Source organism: Mercenaria mercenaria, chromosome 5 (assembly GCF_021730395.1).
Source record: "Mercenaria mercenaria strain notata chromosome 5, MADL_Memer_1, whole genome shotgun sequence".
NCBI classification, from domain to species: Eukaryota; Metazoa; Mollusca; class Bivalvia; order Venerida; family Veneridae; genus Mercenaria; species Mercenaria mercenaria.
In genome coordinates, this window is record NC_069365.1 from 93,322,580 (window position 1) to 93,336,325 (window position 13,746).

The 13,746-nt window shown below is 35.8% G+C and overlaps 2 protein-coding genes across 2 annotated transcripts in view; both read right to left on the reverse strand.

Annotated features, from left to right (window-relative positions):
- Positions 1 to 2,857, reverse strand: part of LOC123557965 (CUB and sushi domain-containing protein 3-like) — a 70,090-nt gene extending 67,233 nt beyond the window's left edge. The window contains exon 1 of the mRNA XM_045349798.2: positions 2,606 to 2,857. Within this exon, the coding sequence (XP_045205733.2) occupies positions 2,606 to 2,719 (114 nt within the window). The 5' untranslated portion in view covers positions 2,720 to 2,857. The remainder of the gene's footprint in view (positions 1 to 2,605) is intronic.
- Positions 2,858 to 9,926: 7,069 nt separating this feature from the next.
- LOC123557966 (tripartite motif-containing protein 2-like) lies at positions 9,927 to 13,552 on the reverse strand. The gene has a single exon (XM_045349799.2). The coding sequence runs from the start codon at positions 12,951 to 12,953 to the stop codon at positions 10,974 to 10,976; it is 1,980 nt and encodes a 659-aa protein (XP_045205734.2). The 5' UTR covers positions 12,954 to 13,552; the 3' UTR covers positions 9,927 to 10,973.
- Between the last annotated feature and the right edge of the window lie 194 nt (positions 13,553 to 13,746).

Genomic DNA, 13,746 nt, shown 5'->3' on the forward strand with positions numbered 1-13,746 from the left:
TAGCTTTTATAGCATGACAAGCGGTCGGAAACCTCGAACGGTGCCGAGTTATAATCAATGACAGGATGGATAGAAACAAACTGAAAATGAACACTTAAAAAAACTGAACTTATTATGTTTTGTAGCTGATCTCAGTTGAACAAATGTTTTACAAATTCGATTAACGTTGCTGGTGATGATATCAAACGTGAAAAGCACAATTAGATATCTTGGTGCATTTCTTGACGAAACCTTTAACTTTAAAGATCATGTAAATCGCAAATGTCGTACAGACATGTTGAATTACCTACGAATTAAGAACATCCGAAAATATTTAGCAAAAGCAGCCTCTGAAATTTTAGTTTTGTCTCTAGTTATTTCACATTTGGATTACCGCCATGCTATACTGTAGGTGTATCTAACGGTGAGATGCGTAAGATGCAACTTATTAAAAATATGTGTGCAAAACTTTAATAATTAATGATAAATAATGGACGATTTCTGATTTTCAGAAGTAGCTGCAAACATTTTTAAAGATTCAAGCTTCTATAGAAATTGTTTAAAATAACAAAAAAAAAAATTTAAACTTAAAATCTATAATGTATGATAATAAGGTGTCTCCTTTACATCATCTCAAAGTAATGCCGGAGTGTATTCATCTATGATAGGTCCGAATAGTTGGATTTGATTTATCCCTTGATGTCTATTTCTTTATACATTACGTACTTAATATTTGATCATACATAAGAAGATAAAAGAATAATCATCATATGTTACTTAGTGGAATTATAGAAAAGAACGAGTCATGGGCTTTTCCTTTTCATTCTTCACAGCGATCGAATTAAATTTACAAAGAATTGACAACTACTGATCATTACTAGATATTTTTCTGGTGTACATGCATACGAGTCTAAACCATTCCGAATAACGCTAACATCACGAATGTGCTATATCTGTAAAGCAGAAAAAAACAAGGACAAATGTCTAGCTTAGCTTACACATAGAATGAAATCAGAACTATAAATTCTTTGCAATTCCAAATAAAGCTATTTCAATACCAATTATTCAATTTTAAATGATTTTGCTCTTGGCCCTGAAAATTTTAAAATGTTATTTCGAATTTTGAATCATAACCTTACTTTGAAATTAGGTTAAGTTTGAAAAACGAAAGACGGATATTATGACCATTTTTATATTAAAGGATATTGCACATAAAATAGCTAGAAAACACATGTTTAAAGCATGCAGTCAACCCTCTCCACTGGTGCCCAGCCTACGTCAAATTATTGCTCTGTTTATAAGGGTCTGAGTACGAAATGGCGAAGAGAGGGGTGAAAATATCTAATTCGGGATCCAGAGTTTGCACGAATGAAAAATGCAATCTCTGTGAATGTTTGGAAATAGCATTTTGGTGGGTTTTAATAGGCCAATCTTGTCACATGTATAGGGGAGTTAGGGGCTTACCGCAACCAATTATGAATTTCCTCAGTGGTAGGGTGTGAAAAGGAGAATCTTCTTCCGCTTTGGATGTTTAATGGAACCTTCTCAAAGGAAAGTTTTAGAATAAAAGTATAATTGGAGGCCTTTAGTCAAAGTTAATGTGTCTCTCCCTTTGCTAGCTGCTTAAGACATGTCTGGCTAATCTCATTCGGCTTAATATGCTAAAGAGTATGAGATATCGTTTTGATATATGGGCAACACCTTTGGTCCCAATCCTTGGCTCTGATTCTAAAATACGGGAGCTTAATTATTTGAAACTGAACAAGGAAGATGTTATCTACAGTATTTGACACAAACATTATGGATATGTTTAAAGCCAACAAGACTTAAAATGCACTACACATATACTAGTATACTTTTTTCTAGTACGATAAATTTACAAATTTGTATTTGTATAAAAATCACCGTACAATTGTGAACAATACATTGTATGTAATGTAGCATAAGGAAGTGTTAGCGTGTAACAAAAAGTCATTATTGGGTTTGACGGGGAAACTCTTTGTGGTATAAAAGTGTCTAAAGGTATTCAGCAGTGTTTAGTTTACAATGCCAGTGTAACATAAAACAGTATAAATCTTGATTCAGTATAAAGCTGGTGGATCACATAAATTTCTTTACTGACGTGACTAAAGCGCTTTATATGGGAGACAGAGAGAGAGAGAGAGAGAGAGAGAGAGAGAGAGAGAGAGATAGAGAGAGAGAGAGGGGGGGGGGGGGGGTTAATAGTTTTCAGTGCCATAAAAAACAGAGATATATTCCTGATTTTTATTCTTAACAAAACTACAAAAAATCAACAGTACTTACTATACCGACATTAGATTCTACCGAAAAGACTGGCAATTTATATTGTTCGGCAAACCGAAAGATGGAGACCAAAAATAAAAAAAAATAAAAATAAGATGATAGCCACTACGGCCGTCACACCTTTTACGAAAGAAATTCTGATACGCTACTTTACATATATTAGTGTCCCATTAAATAACGGCTCCATAATAATATAATTCGTGTTTTTTTTATTTTACGGAGTAAAACTATAGAGTCATAATTTGTTTAGTTTATTCATAGAAAAGGAAAACAAAAAGAAAGCTAAAATTATGTCTTATACAGTCAATATAAAACAACTTACTGTAGATCCGTCTTCAGATGGAGTCCAGGTGAAGATTGCGCCTCTAAAATGACTGGCATTCACACAGACACATGTCACAAATAAAGTTACAAAAAAGAGTTTGACTTGAACCATCTTTGATGTCGTTAGTTCAAGTTTCTTTCACATTTCATTATTAGGAAACGTATTCATCAGACATCGCGGCCGGTCGTTTTATTAAATTTTCAACATCGGCTATATATATTCTCGGGTGTTTTCAAAGTCAACCGTTTAAATAGTATTCTTGCAGATCTACCTAGTTATTATATCATGCAAATCATATTTGTAAAGATTATGGGGATTTTGTACTTCGTTATTTCGCCCCAGAAGAAGGACTGTTACAAAATTTTTTATCAGTCTTTTGTAAATACGTTGTTAATACTTTGAATATGATTCAAAGATGAAATTCCTCTATGTTTTTTTTTCTACAGATGGGGCAGTGAATATCTCGTACGAACTTCTTTCGATCACGGGCAAGGTAATGCTACATACCATTCCAGTGTAATGAAATACTGTAGATTAGGGCTCCGTCTGAAGTAGCAGAACGACAGCCCTGTATAAGAAATTGATGAAACTCATGTAAAATGTAATTGGATAAGAATGGAAGAAGCCAAACATTTATGTTATCTGTGAAATCCTCAAACGGCGAAAAGAGATGTCACGCATGGATTTTTACTGGACAAATAAAAAACTATCTGGATAAATTTTGGCAATGATATGTTATAGGCAGTAGAACTAAAAATACAAACATCAAGTAGAAACTATCTATTTTAGATATACATTTTTTGTATGTATAGTTAACTGCATCAAAGTACATAGACTAAAAACATATCAAAATATCATTATCTGAAAATAAGTTATTTGAACTGAAAAGAAATGATCCCGGATAAAATATTTGGAAAAATGGAGACAACTCCGCTAAGACTTTCTGGTATAACATGGACAGGATTAGTGTAACAGGCTGAAAATACTTCAGGCCTGACCAGGAATCGAACCCGGGACCTCTCACACCTAAGGCGGACACTCTACCACGTCGCTATAAAAGCTAGCTCAATAGCAAGGAAGTATAAGTGCACCCTTATACTCTACCCTACTACATGCACCCCCTCCATGGTAGAATTCGTCTTCGAATTCTTGAGTTTGAACCTCTGTGGGACGTTCCAAGGTGTCAATTCGCATCTACTCGTCAGTTATTTACGTTGGGCGTCAAATGTAACAGGCTAAAAATACTTCAGGCTTGACCGGGAATCGAACCTGGGACCTCTCACAACTAAGGCGGACACTCTACCACGTCGCTATAAAAGCTGGCTCAATAGCAAGAAAGTTTAAGTGCACCCTAATACTCTACCCTAATACATTAGGATTAACAAACGGTGTTCACCCAACAATTTCACTATATATAATACAAACAGATTGTCTCCCTTGGGTAAAGAGGGCTTAGGGTAATAGGTCTCTTATTTAGAACATATTTTGTAAGTACTGTTTCATCTAATCATTTATATAAAGAGTTTAAACTTTGGAACAGTCCTGCAATTCTTTTCATATATTTTGATCTGTTATCTGTAGATTACAAAATAGATTAGTTTGTTAGATTAAGGACACAAGGCAAATTCAAGATGTTTCATCTGCAGATTAAGATCACAGTTAGTATTTATTTTTTCTTCCTTAATAATTGTAAAAGCTATAAATACAATAGAAACATGATGGAAATACCATTTCGGCTAATCATATCTGTAAGGAACTAAAATTGCGCAATATATAAGAGTATTGATTTTAGGACACGATGTTAATCAGAAAGAAAAAAAAAACTGTTACCATCATCTGCAGAAGTGTTAAAGCAAATGAAATATGTTCAAATCAAGTCATATAATAATATGCATAACCATGGAAATTAAAGGAGAAATATTCAACAAATTTTATTTTAGCCATTTCTTTAAACGCCAGTATTCTGTGTTCATCATGTATATATGGATAAGTATTTGTTGTTGGATTTTAAAGCGGCTCGTCTACTATATTTGTCCGTCACACTGGGTTATTTAACGATATATGGCTCTATGGCTGTGTTTGAAGTGCTCTGTGCTTCCTATCCTTACATTACATTTTTATTATATATTTTTTCAAACTTAAGATTATTTCAAATAAGTGTAGTACTCAGTGTGCATGCAGAATTAAAATATTTTCATACCCAACATAAACTTTATTTTGCAAATAATAATTCATCAAATTATAGAATGCATATTTAAAAAAAAAAAAAAATTATCACATAAAACAATCTTGTAAACTTTTTCATCGTTAATTTATATTTATCAGTTAGGCTACATAGTGCATATTAAGTTAAAGTGGTAATCGGCTAGTGTGATGTCATCAAGTGAAATTTATCTCTTTGTCCACTTTCCCAGCTGTGAAGACAAGTGCTTAAATATTTGCCTGTATGCAACCGCGTACAGTAGCCAGGTGTGAGCATTTTATTTTATTACTATTTACAAATACTTCGCATTCTTACTTCCATTATTGCAGACAACACCATTCTACGGCATCGGGCTTCAATGAGTCGGTATGAGAAGCGCACAGATACAGGGTTTGCATTACAGCAGAGAGGCTAGCTCTCCCTTGGATGCCCTTGGGTATTTGCTGTGGCGGTGCGCTCTGGAAGACTGCTCCAGTCTGGTGTCAGCTGAGAAGAAAGAATGCCGGTAGATGTCAACTCTGTGGGATGGTACCAGAAATGTTCACTGAGAAGTATCTTGTGCTGAGAAATGTTAGTCGGAAGAAAAAAGACGGAAAAAATGACGATGAGCCTATTGGTTTTTTTGGCTGGGACTTTAACGTTCGAAATCCATAAGTTTGGGTCATAAGTTCGATTATTTATGTTCAGTTAAAAAAAACAAGGAAGCTACTTTAAATGACTTGACGTTGTAAATAGGCTGGGTAAATCATTGTCCAAATCTGATACATAAAGATAACGATACTTTTGTTTCATTCCAATAAATGTGATTTGATCAAAATGATAGTATAAGGTAAGATAGGAAAAGATTAGATAAACACAATCATTTTGATCAAGGAAGTGTCTTTATTTCAGTGCAAATGTATATTATAATGAACGAAAAATTACCCCCATTTACTTTTGTTTAGTTCAGTTTTATATAATTAATTCATAGATGGGTGTCTTGTATGTTGGTTGTGTTACTTCCTGTCATCTCCTATTTGTATGCCTTCCGCCCTTTTTTATTCTCCTATTTTATATACAGTACACATAAAATTTACTTGTTTATAGGTATTTGAAGAACTTTCTCTGCTGTGCTCAATACTTCCAGGGAGTATACGCTTACCTTTGATTTTAATACTATACATATGGATTCTTAAAAGAAGACAGACAAATCTTTGTTTGTTTTTATAGAATTGTCCTCAGCAAAAAAAGAAAGACAGCCGTGCTTTTAATGAAAACAAATCCAACGTGGTATTCTACTTTCTTCCTTCTTTGTTTATGTGTGCGTGTGTTTAACATTTAGTTTGCTGCTAGCAAGTGATTCTGCCTTTGCGACCAGCGCAGACCACTGTTTGCCATTCAGTCAGGATCTTTTTGGTAAGCACCCCTTTTAACAGTTAATGGTACTGCCCAAATTGAACGATGGACAAGTTCATTATATAAATATAGCAGAGTAAGGGGTAATAACGTCTATGTTATTATCATTGTATTCGCTTTTACTAATGAGCCTTTGATATCTGTCTACATTTACATGTACCCATAATTCCATGTGGAGTGCTGTACTGGCAGCTGCTTTCTTTAAATGTCATTTTTCCTTTGGACGTTTGTCACCAACTGTTGCTGGTTTGTGTTCTTTTTTATCCGTCCATAGATATTCTCAGTTAGCTCACTTAATTTATCAAGGGAGTTTGATGATCGCTGCAAACTGCAATTAATCGGATATTTCTTTGCCTATCTTCTGTAACCTTATAAAGGTACTTTTTATAATTGGGTTTAACGTCGCACCGACACAATTATAGGTCAAGATTTAGTAGTGGAGGAAGAACCCAGGTGCCCCTCTGTGCATAATTTCATCACAGGCGGGTACCTGGGTAGAACCACCGACCATCAGTAAGCTAGCTGGAGGGCTTCCTCACATGAAGAATTCAACGCCCCGCGTGAGTCTCGGACCTACCTCGATGAGGGGCAAGCGATTTGAATTCTGCGGCCATAACCACTACTGAGGACCGTTATAATGATGCTATTCCATATACAAGGAAAAATTGATTTATTCCTGACGCTGTAAATTCTAAATTGTTTCTTCTAAGTTTTGTTCAGATCGTTATGCAGTAATAATATACGTGTGCATTCTTTCCAGCCTTCTGATTCGTGCCAGCCTTTTATGAGCTTTCTTGTTCCGTAAGAAAGGAGACACATCTGCTCATCTGCATTTACACTGTTGCCTATGAACACCTTTTATGCACATATTGTACTATGTAATAAAAGACCGACACACCATGCAGTCAAAATGCAATATTTTGACGGAGATAATTTGAAAAGAATTAAGCTCGCGGGGTTAGTAGCTGTGTTGGACTTTTCGACGAATCAACGCAGAAAAGTCAGATATTGCCTAGAAGTTAAATCAAAACATCGCTCATTATCATTTATATTTACACACGTATGAGTTATGATAATAGCACTATTGCAGTAAACATAAATAAAGAGATTCATGTTCAAATTGACAATAGATACATGCCTGTTTTTAAGACTGAACTTTAAAACATGTACTGTTCTGTGGAAAGAAGTCCCCGCAATCAATTAAAGCATGCCTAATAGTAAATGGTGCGTGACATTGGAAACATTCATGTCAATCTGTTTTACTTAACAATTGGTATGGTTTTAAAAAATATATGACAACAACATTGTATTCAGTCTTTTAAGATCACTTCGCCGAAGATTTAGCGTGAATGTCAATCTTCCTCCTCTCCCATATCTACATCTTTTGGTAAGTATTTAAAGTAGAAAAAGTAGAAACTTCACAGGTCGCTCAACACGACAAAAACGAAAATGTTGCAGGCTCGGTTTGATTGAGCCTGTTCAAGAACAACCGGTTGTAACGGTTGATGGGACCATTGGATTCCTTTCCCACAGGAATTTTATTCACCTCTGTATTGCTGGCGAATGGCTAGTTTAGTTTTAGTACATGATGGGTGTTGGCTTGCTAGTTGTTTTTTTACTACATAATCACTGGTTGTGTGCTTGCTTGGTCCGTTTGAGTGCCCGCATCAATAAACTATTACACTAAATATTTACGGACTTTGCGATGTTCCGTCACGCTTTTGAATTGATCTTAAAATGATTTCACGATTTCCTTCTTGTCGCCACTCAGTGGAAGTGGAAGGTTTATTAAACACCGTTACGGCTATCATCATTGTCCTATGTATGACTGATGATGTTTGAATATAGTAGAAAAAAAACCACCAAACACGAAATCTATTAAAATTTTAATATACTATTTTTATGCCCCCGAAGGGAGGCATATAGTTTTTGAACCGTCTGTCGGTCTGTCAGTCTGTCAGTCTGTCCGCAATTTTCGTGTCCGGTCCATATCTTTGTCATCGATGGATGGATTTTCAAATAACTTGGCATGAATGTGTACCACAGTAAGACGACGTGTCGCGCGCAAGACCCATGTCCGTAGCTCAAAGGTCAAGGTCACACTTAGACGTTAAAGGTAATTTTTCATGATAGTGCATTCGTGTCCGGTCCATAGCTTTGTCATCCATGGATGGATTTTCAAATAACTTGGCATGCTTGTGTACCACAGTAAGACGACGTGTCGCGCGCAAGACCCAGGTCCGTAGCTCAAAGGTCAAGGTCACACTTAGACGTAAAAGGTCATTTTTCATGATAGTGCATTCGTGTCCGGTCCATAGCTTTGTCATCCATGGATGGATTTTCAAATAACTTGGCATGAATGTGTACCACAGTAAGACGACATGTCGCGCGCAAGACCCAGGTCCGTAGCTCAAAGGTCAAGGTCACACTTAGATGTTAAAGGTCATATTTCATGATAGTGCATTGATGGGCGTGTCCGGTCCATATATTTGTCATTCATGCATGGATTTTAAAATTATTGGGCATGAATGTGTACCACAGTAAGACGACGTGTCGCGCGCAAGACCCAGGTCCGTAGGTCAAAGGTCCTAAAGTCTAACATTGGCCATAACTATTCATTCAAAGTGCCATCGGGGGCATGTGTCATCCTATGGAGACAGCTCTTGTTTGATGATGTTTTAACACATAGCTGATTCTATCGCCAATTGCCACAACGTTCATTGGGCTACGTGGTAATACAGAAATTTCAAATACTGGTTATGATAAAATCAAAATGAAGACAGCATTTTTTTTATAAAACGTATAGATACCGCGGGATACGCTTTCATAATTTTAACTTAACGACATTATAAGAGTTCCTGGATCATTGAAGAGCAAATACTATTAAATTGATTTGGTTTTGTAACAGTTTGATGAAAACAAGTGTTTTATACCAACAATCAGGTCAGGCTAGATAAACAGGACGTAGGGAAATATGGAAAGGTAACAAGCGTTTATATTCTCATAAGTTGTATAATTATAGATTCATTTAACTAAAGGTATCAAAGAGTCAGTGCTTATATGATGCGTTTGAGCTATTAAAAGCACATAGTGTCGTTATTAGTTCTTGAAATTTTTGGATCATACCACCTATGATTCCGTTTAAGTCGATGCATCCCGGCGTTGGGAATGTTATACATTTCATTATCTCTTGTAGACTGATTCAATCAAACCTACTAATTTCTTTGGTTATTCTCTATGCTTCTAAAGTATTTTCTAGTAGATTTTTGTCTTTAGAATTATTTGAATTATAAACCAGCTGTTTATGTTCTATGAGTATGTTGGTGTTCAAGGCCTTCTGTTATTCGTAAATAGGAAAAACATAATTGAACGTGTATTATTGCTGCACTCATAAATTGTCCGTAAGTATAGTGATTACATATTTGCTCAAACTTTGTAAAAGGAATCATAGTTACAGTAACGTAGATAATTGTTGTGGGTCTTAGGCGTACATGGTCAATTATGCAAAGGCAAGTCATGCCACACGAGTACATGTGGTATATTCTGGTTCTTTTGAATATTTGACTCTTCCAATACCAGTGTAATCACTTTAGTCGGTGTTTGGGAGCGTGAGGGTTGTTGTATTTCCATTAATACTTCTCATGAACAGACTTCTACTATAAATGTGCTTGATTGTATTCTATGCAACCAAAAGATCTTCTTACAGATTTTATTAAACACTCAAAAGCAAACCGATTTATTTTACATTTTGAACGGCATTTATCAATAACATTCGAGAGAAAAAATAAAAACAAGAAAGTTAATGATTAAGTTACAACATTGAAACGTTGTTTTACAATAAAATCACCGTATTGATATCATAGAGCAGTATTATATAGTCTTACCACCGGTATGTGAGCAAATAGGGAAGGTAACTTGTATCATCAAAAAACATTACGGTGCAGGTATTACTTCCCTTACACAGTGCACTGAACGTTATTTTTCTTAATTTTTTTTTATTTTCGCTTTTACTACCTCAGCAATAACCCTCATCGTACGTTTGAGAAAAAAATGGTATAATGGTACAAAACTGAATAGCCTTAGGAATTATCTCCTCGAAACACAACAAAAGGTCATTATGTAAAAATGCAATAATTTCGATGTCCATTTTTACTCTAAAAACTGAATGGAACTTGTTTTAAACTCGGACAAAATTCAAAATCGCCAGAACAAACATTTGTATGGTCTTGACGAATTAACAAATATGTTGGAACTCAAAGTATTAACACAATCAAAACAACGGTATAATACATTGTGTGCTCAGTGTTACTGACAAAATGTTGGTGGAAAGGATTTAAAAATCAAAACGTCTATTATTCATTTTAATGGCATTTAACTGCTAACAACAACTGGTAACATTAATACAATAGAATGGATATTTTATCTGCTCTCTTTTACTAAAAATAAAATATGCATCTGAAGTTATAAAGACTTTTTACTACTTAACTACACTATTTTAGACATTACATGAAAAGCGCATAAAACAATGACCTGACATATAATCCTCAAGCACCGAATGTGTAATTGTTTAGTTACCGATGAGAACGATGGTAAATACAACTTATCTATCGTATCGTACATTCATAGACATATAGCAACATTTGTCAAATATTATCCCTTATAGTGACTCAAAACACGAGAACAACGCTTTGTTTGCTATTAGGTGTTGTAAACGTTAATAGATTAATATCTGATACACATTTTAATTACTTTACACTAGTTTCCACGTTAATAATCACGCTTGCCGTATTTATATACACGGACGGTAGCGTTTCCATCCCCTATCCAAAGGTTCCCCAGCTTGTCTAACGACATTGCATTAGGCTTAAAAAGTCCGTCTTTCTGAGACAGAATAAAACCTAAAAATTGTCCATCACCATTCACCATGTGTACACAATGATTTCCCCAATCAGAGATTAGAAGGTTATTTCCCCTGTCACAACACAGACCTAATGGGTTGAATGGTTGCTTTGTCTTAACCTCTTTAGGACCAGTATAAACAAACTTAAGGCATCCCTCTTGGTCTATCCTGATAACTCGCAACTTTCCTTCCTCTCTATCGGTGATGCATAAATCACGGTTTGGTGCTTCAGCAATTCGATAAGGAGCTCCAAACAATACTGTATCCCCGTCTTCATCGATTTCATCGATGTTCATCCCATATTCAGACATTTTCATTAGGCATCTATATGAGTGTGATGCACGTCGCGTAGTATAGCTGTCCACCGCACATACAAAAAGTTCTTTCCGTTTTGTCATGACCATTCCGCCAGGATAAAGGTGAGGTATAGCGAAGTCACAAACGACATGCTCTTTGTTTATTTTGCGAATATACTTGTCCTCGTAGCTAGACACGAGAATCTCGCCAGATGGCGTGACACACATGTGGTCTACCTGAATGTCCAGAGTAACTTTTTTCTTTCTTTCGCCTGTGATTGAATATAAATATACATCCTTTGAACCCCAACCGGAGCAAATCCAAGCCTCTGTGTCGGAAATTGGAGCTATTGCTTGCACTGTATCTGCCGCACTTTTAACTTTGAACCCACCTATGGAGCACATTTCAAACTCTTTGGCAACGCGAATTCCCCACGGCACTGGTAAAGTCGGTAGTGCAATCTCTCCTTTTGAAATCTGACCAAACATTTTGGGTAAAGAATCGGCTTTTAATCCTCCAGGTACGAAACCAACTGTCGCTACACTGTCTCGTGATAACGACGGGAGCTCGTCCTCCACTTGCATGAATCTTTTCTGGATACGTTTGGAGGACTCGATTACATTGATATCACTCCCTATCTTCAGAATTCTTTCCGCCGACGCTGCAACCGTGGCAATCGATTTGTAGGAATTTATTATATTTTTGGCTTCTTTGTTCAAATCGTCAGACTCGGCTTTATGTTTTTCCTTCACTTCACTGATAACTTGTTGACTAATCTTCTCGATTTCTCTCTGAAGAAATTTTGATCTGGCTTGAATATCTTTTATGGTATTGTCTAAGTCCTTATCAAGTTCCTTCTGTCCTTTTCTGACCTGTTTAACAAACTCCTCAAATTCTGGAAGGTATTCCTTAATAGCGCCTAGGAAATGAGTAAGGGAACCTCTGATCGATTTCGCCATGTTTGCTGTTTCTTGTACTGCATGAGCACCGTGCTTTTCTTCCTTGCAGTTCGCACATATATTGATTTTACATTTTGTGCAAAATATACTTATTTCTTGATCAGGATGTTTGTTACAATAGCTCATCTGAGTAAGCTTTGTAGAAGGGTGTGGTTTGCTTTGAGTAACTACTGGTTGCTCTACAAATTCCAGAAAATGGTGAACTTGGTCCGATTCAGGGCTACAATGTTTTTCCTTACACGTTCTGCACAAATTAACGTCGCAGTTAAGACACCTGCTCTGTGCGAACTCCTTTTCTTGGCACATATCACATTCTGACGTTGGTGTCAGTTTTCCGACCTCTTGTCTCGCTTTTATATAGAAGTCCCTCGCGATTGTGCTGAGACCATCTTTCGGAATAAGCATCTCTTTCTGACACAGTGGGCACAACAAACTCCTCTTCCATTTATTCTTTGTCACGTGCTCTTGCACGCACTCCATGCAAAAAGAATGCAAACAATTAAGCAGACGAGGGTCGCGATATGGTTTATGACATTGTCCGCACCTTAGTTCGTCACCATGTGAGTTGTTCTCTTCTTTCTTTGATGTCATTGTAGTTTTATTCGAATCTTTGTGCCGGTTTCAAGTTATTAACTATGTTCCCGTCTTCAAACTTTCAGCCTGTTTATGTTAAAATTTCAGATGGTAGCCCGAGTTTTCTTGCTAAGCTTTATCTTTCACTGTTTAATCTACTTGTTGTCATCAAAAGTTTTTCTTGTTTATAATATGTGATTAGCACCTTTTCTAAAACATTATCAACTTCAACCGTATCAGAATGTCTTCCAGCGCACGTTTAGGAACAATTCACGTAAAAGCAGTATTATTCATCCACGGCTAAGAACTTCAATGTCGTTCCTATGACACTTTTTCCTTTTATATGAAACAATTCCTCTCTCCAAGCTACGACAATAATCTTAAGACGGCTTCAAATTCTTTTAATCTCACTTATAATATTAAATTGGCCCAAGTCTGAATTATTATCACGCAATAGTCCTACAATATTGTTTTTCGTGTTTGTATAATTTTATAATCAATGTGATATTAGAATAAGATCTGATAACTAAAATGCAGTCCAATAATGTCAACTACGCATTAATAAATTTGATCGCTTAGTTTCAGATATTGGCAGTGTGTTTATACTAGGCTTTTATCTGTAACATGTTTAAAGTCAAGAATGAAATTTAACACTCATATCACACTCAATATGGCTTATGATAATCAATTCTTTATCAATTTATTTAAGAGGTTCTTCGCGCAGTTTCAAAGGGGTAAAGAAAATAGCCTGTATGGAAATCAATTAAGAAAAGAATAAACATTTGTCTATTGACTGAATATCACAAATAAT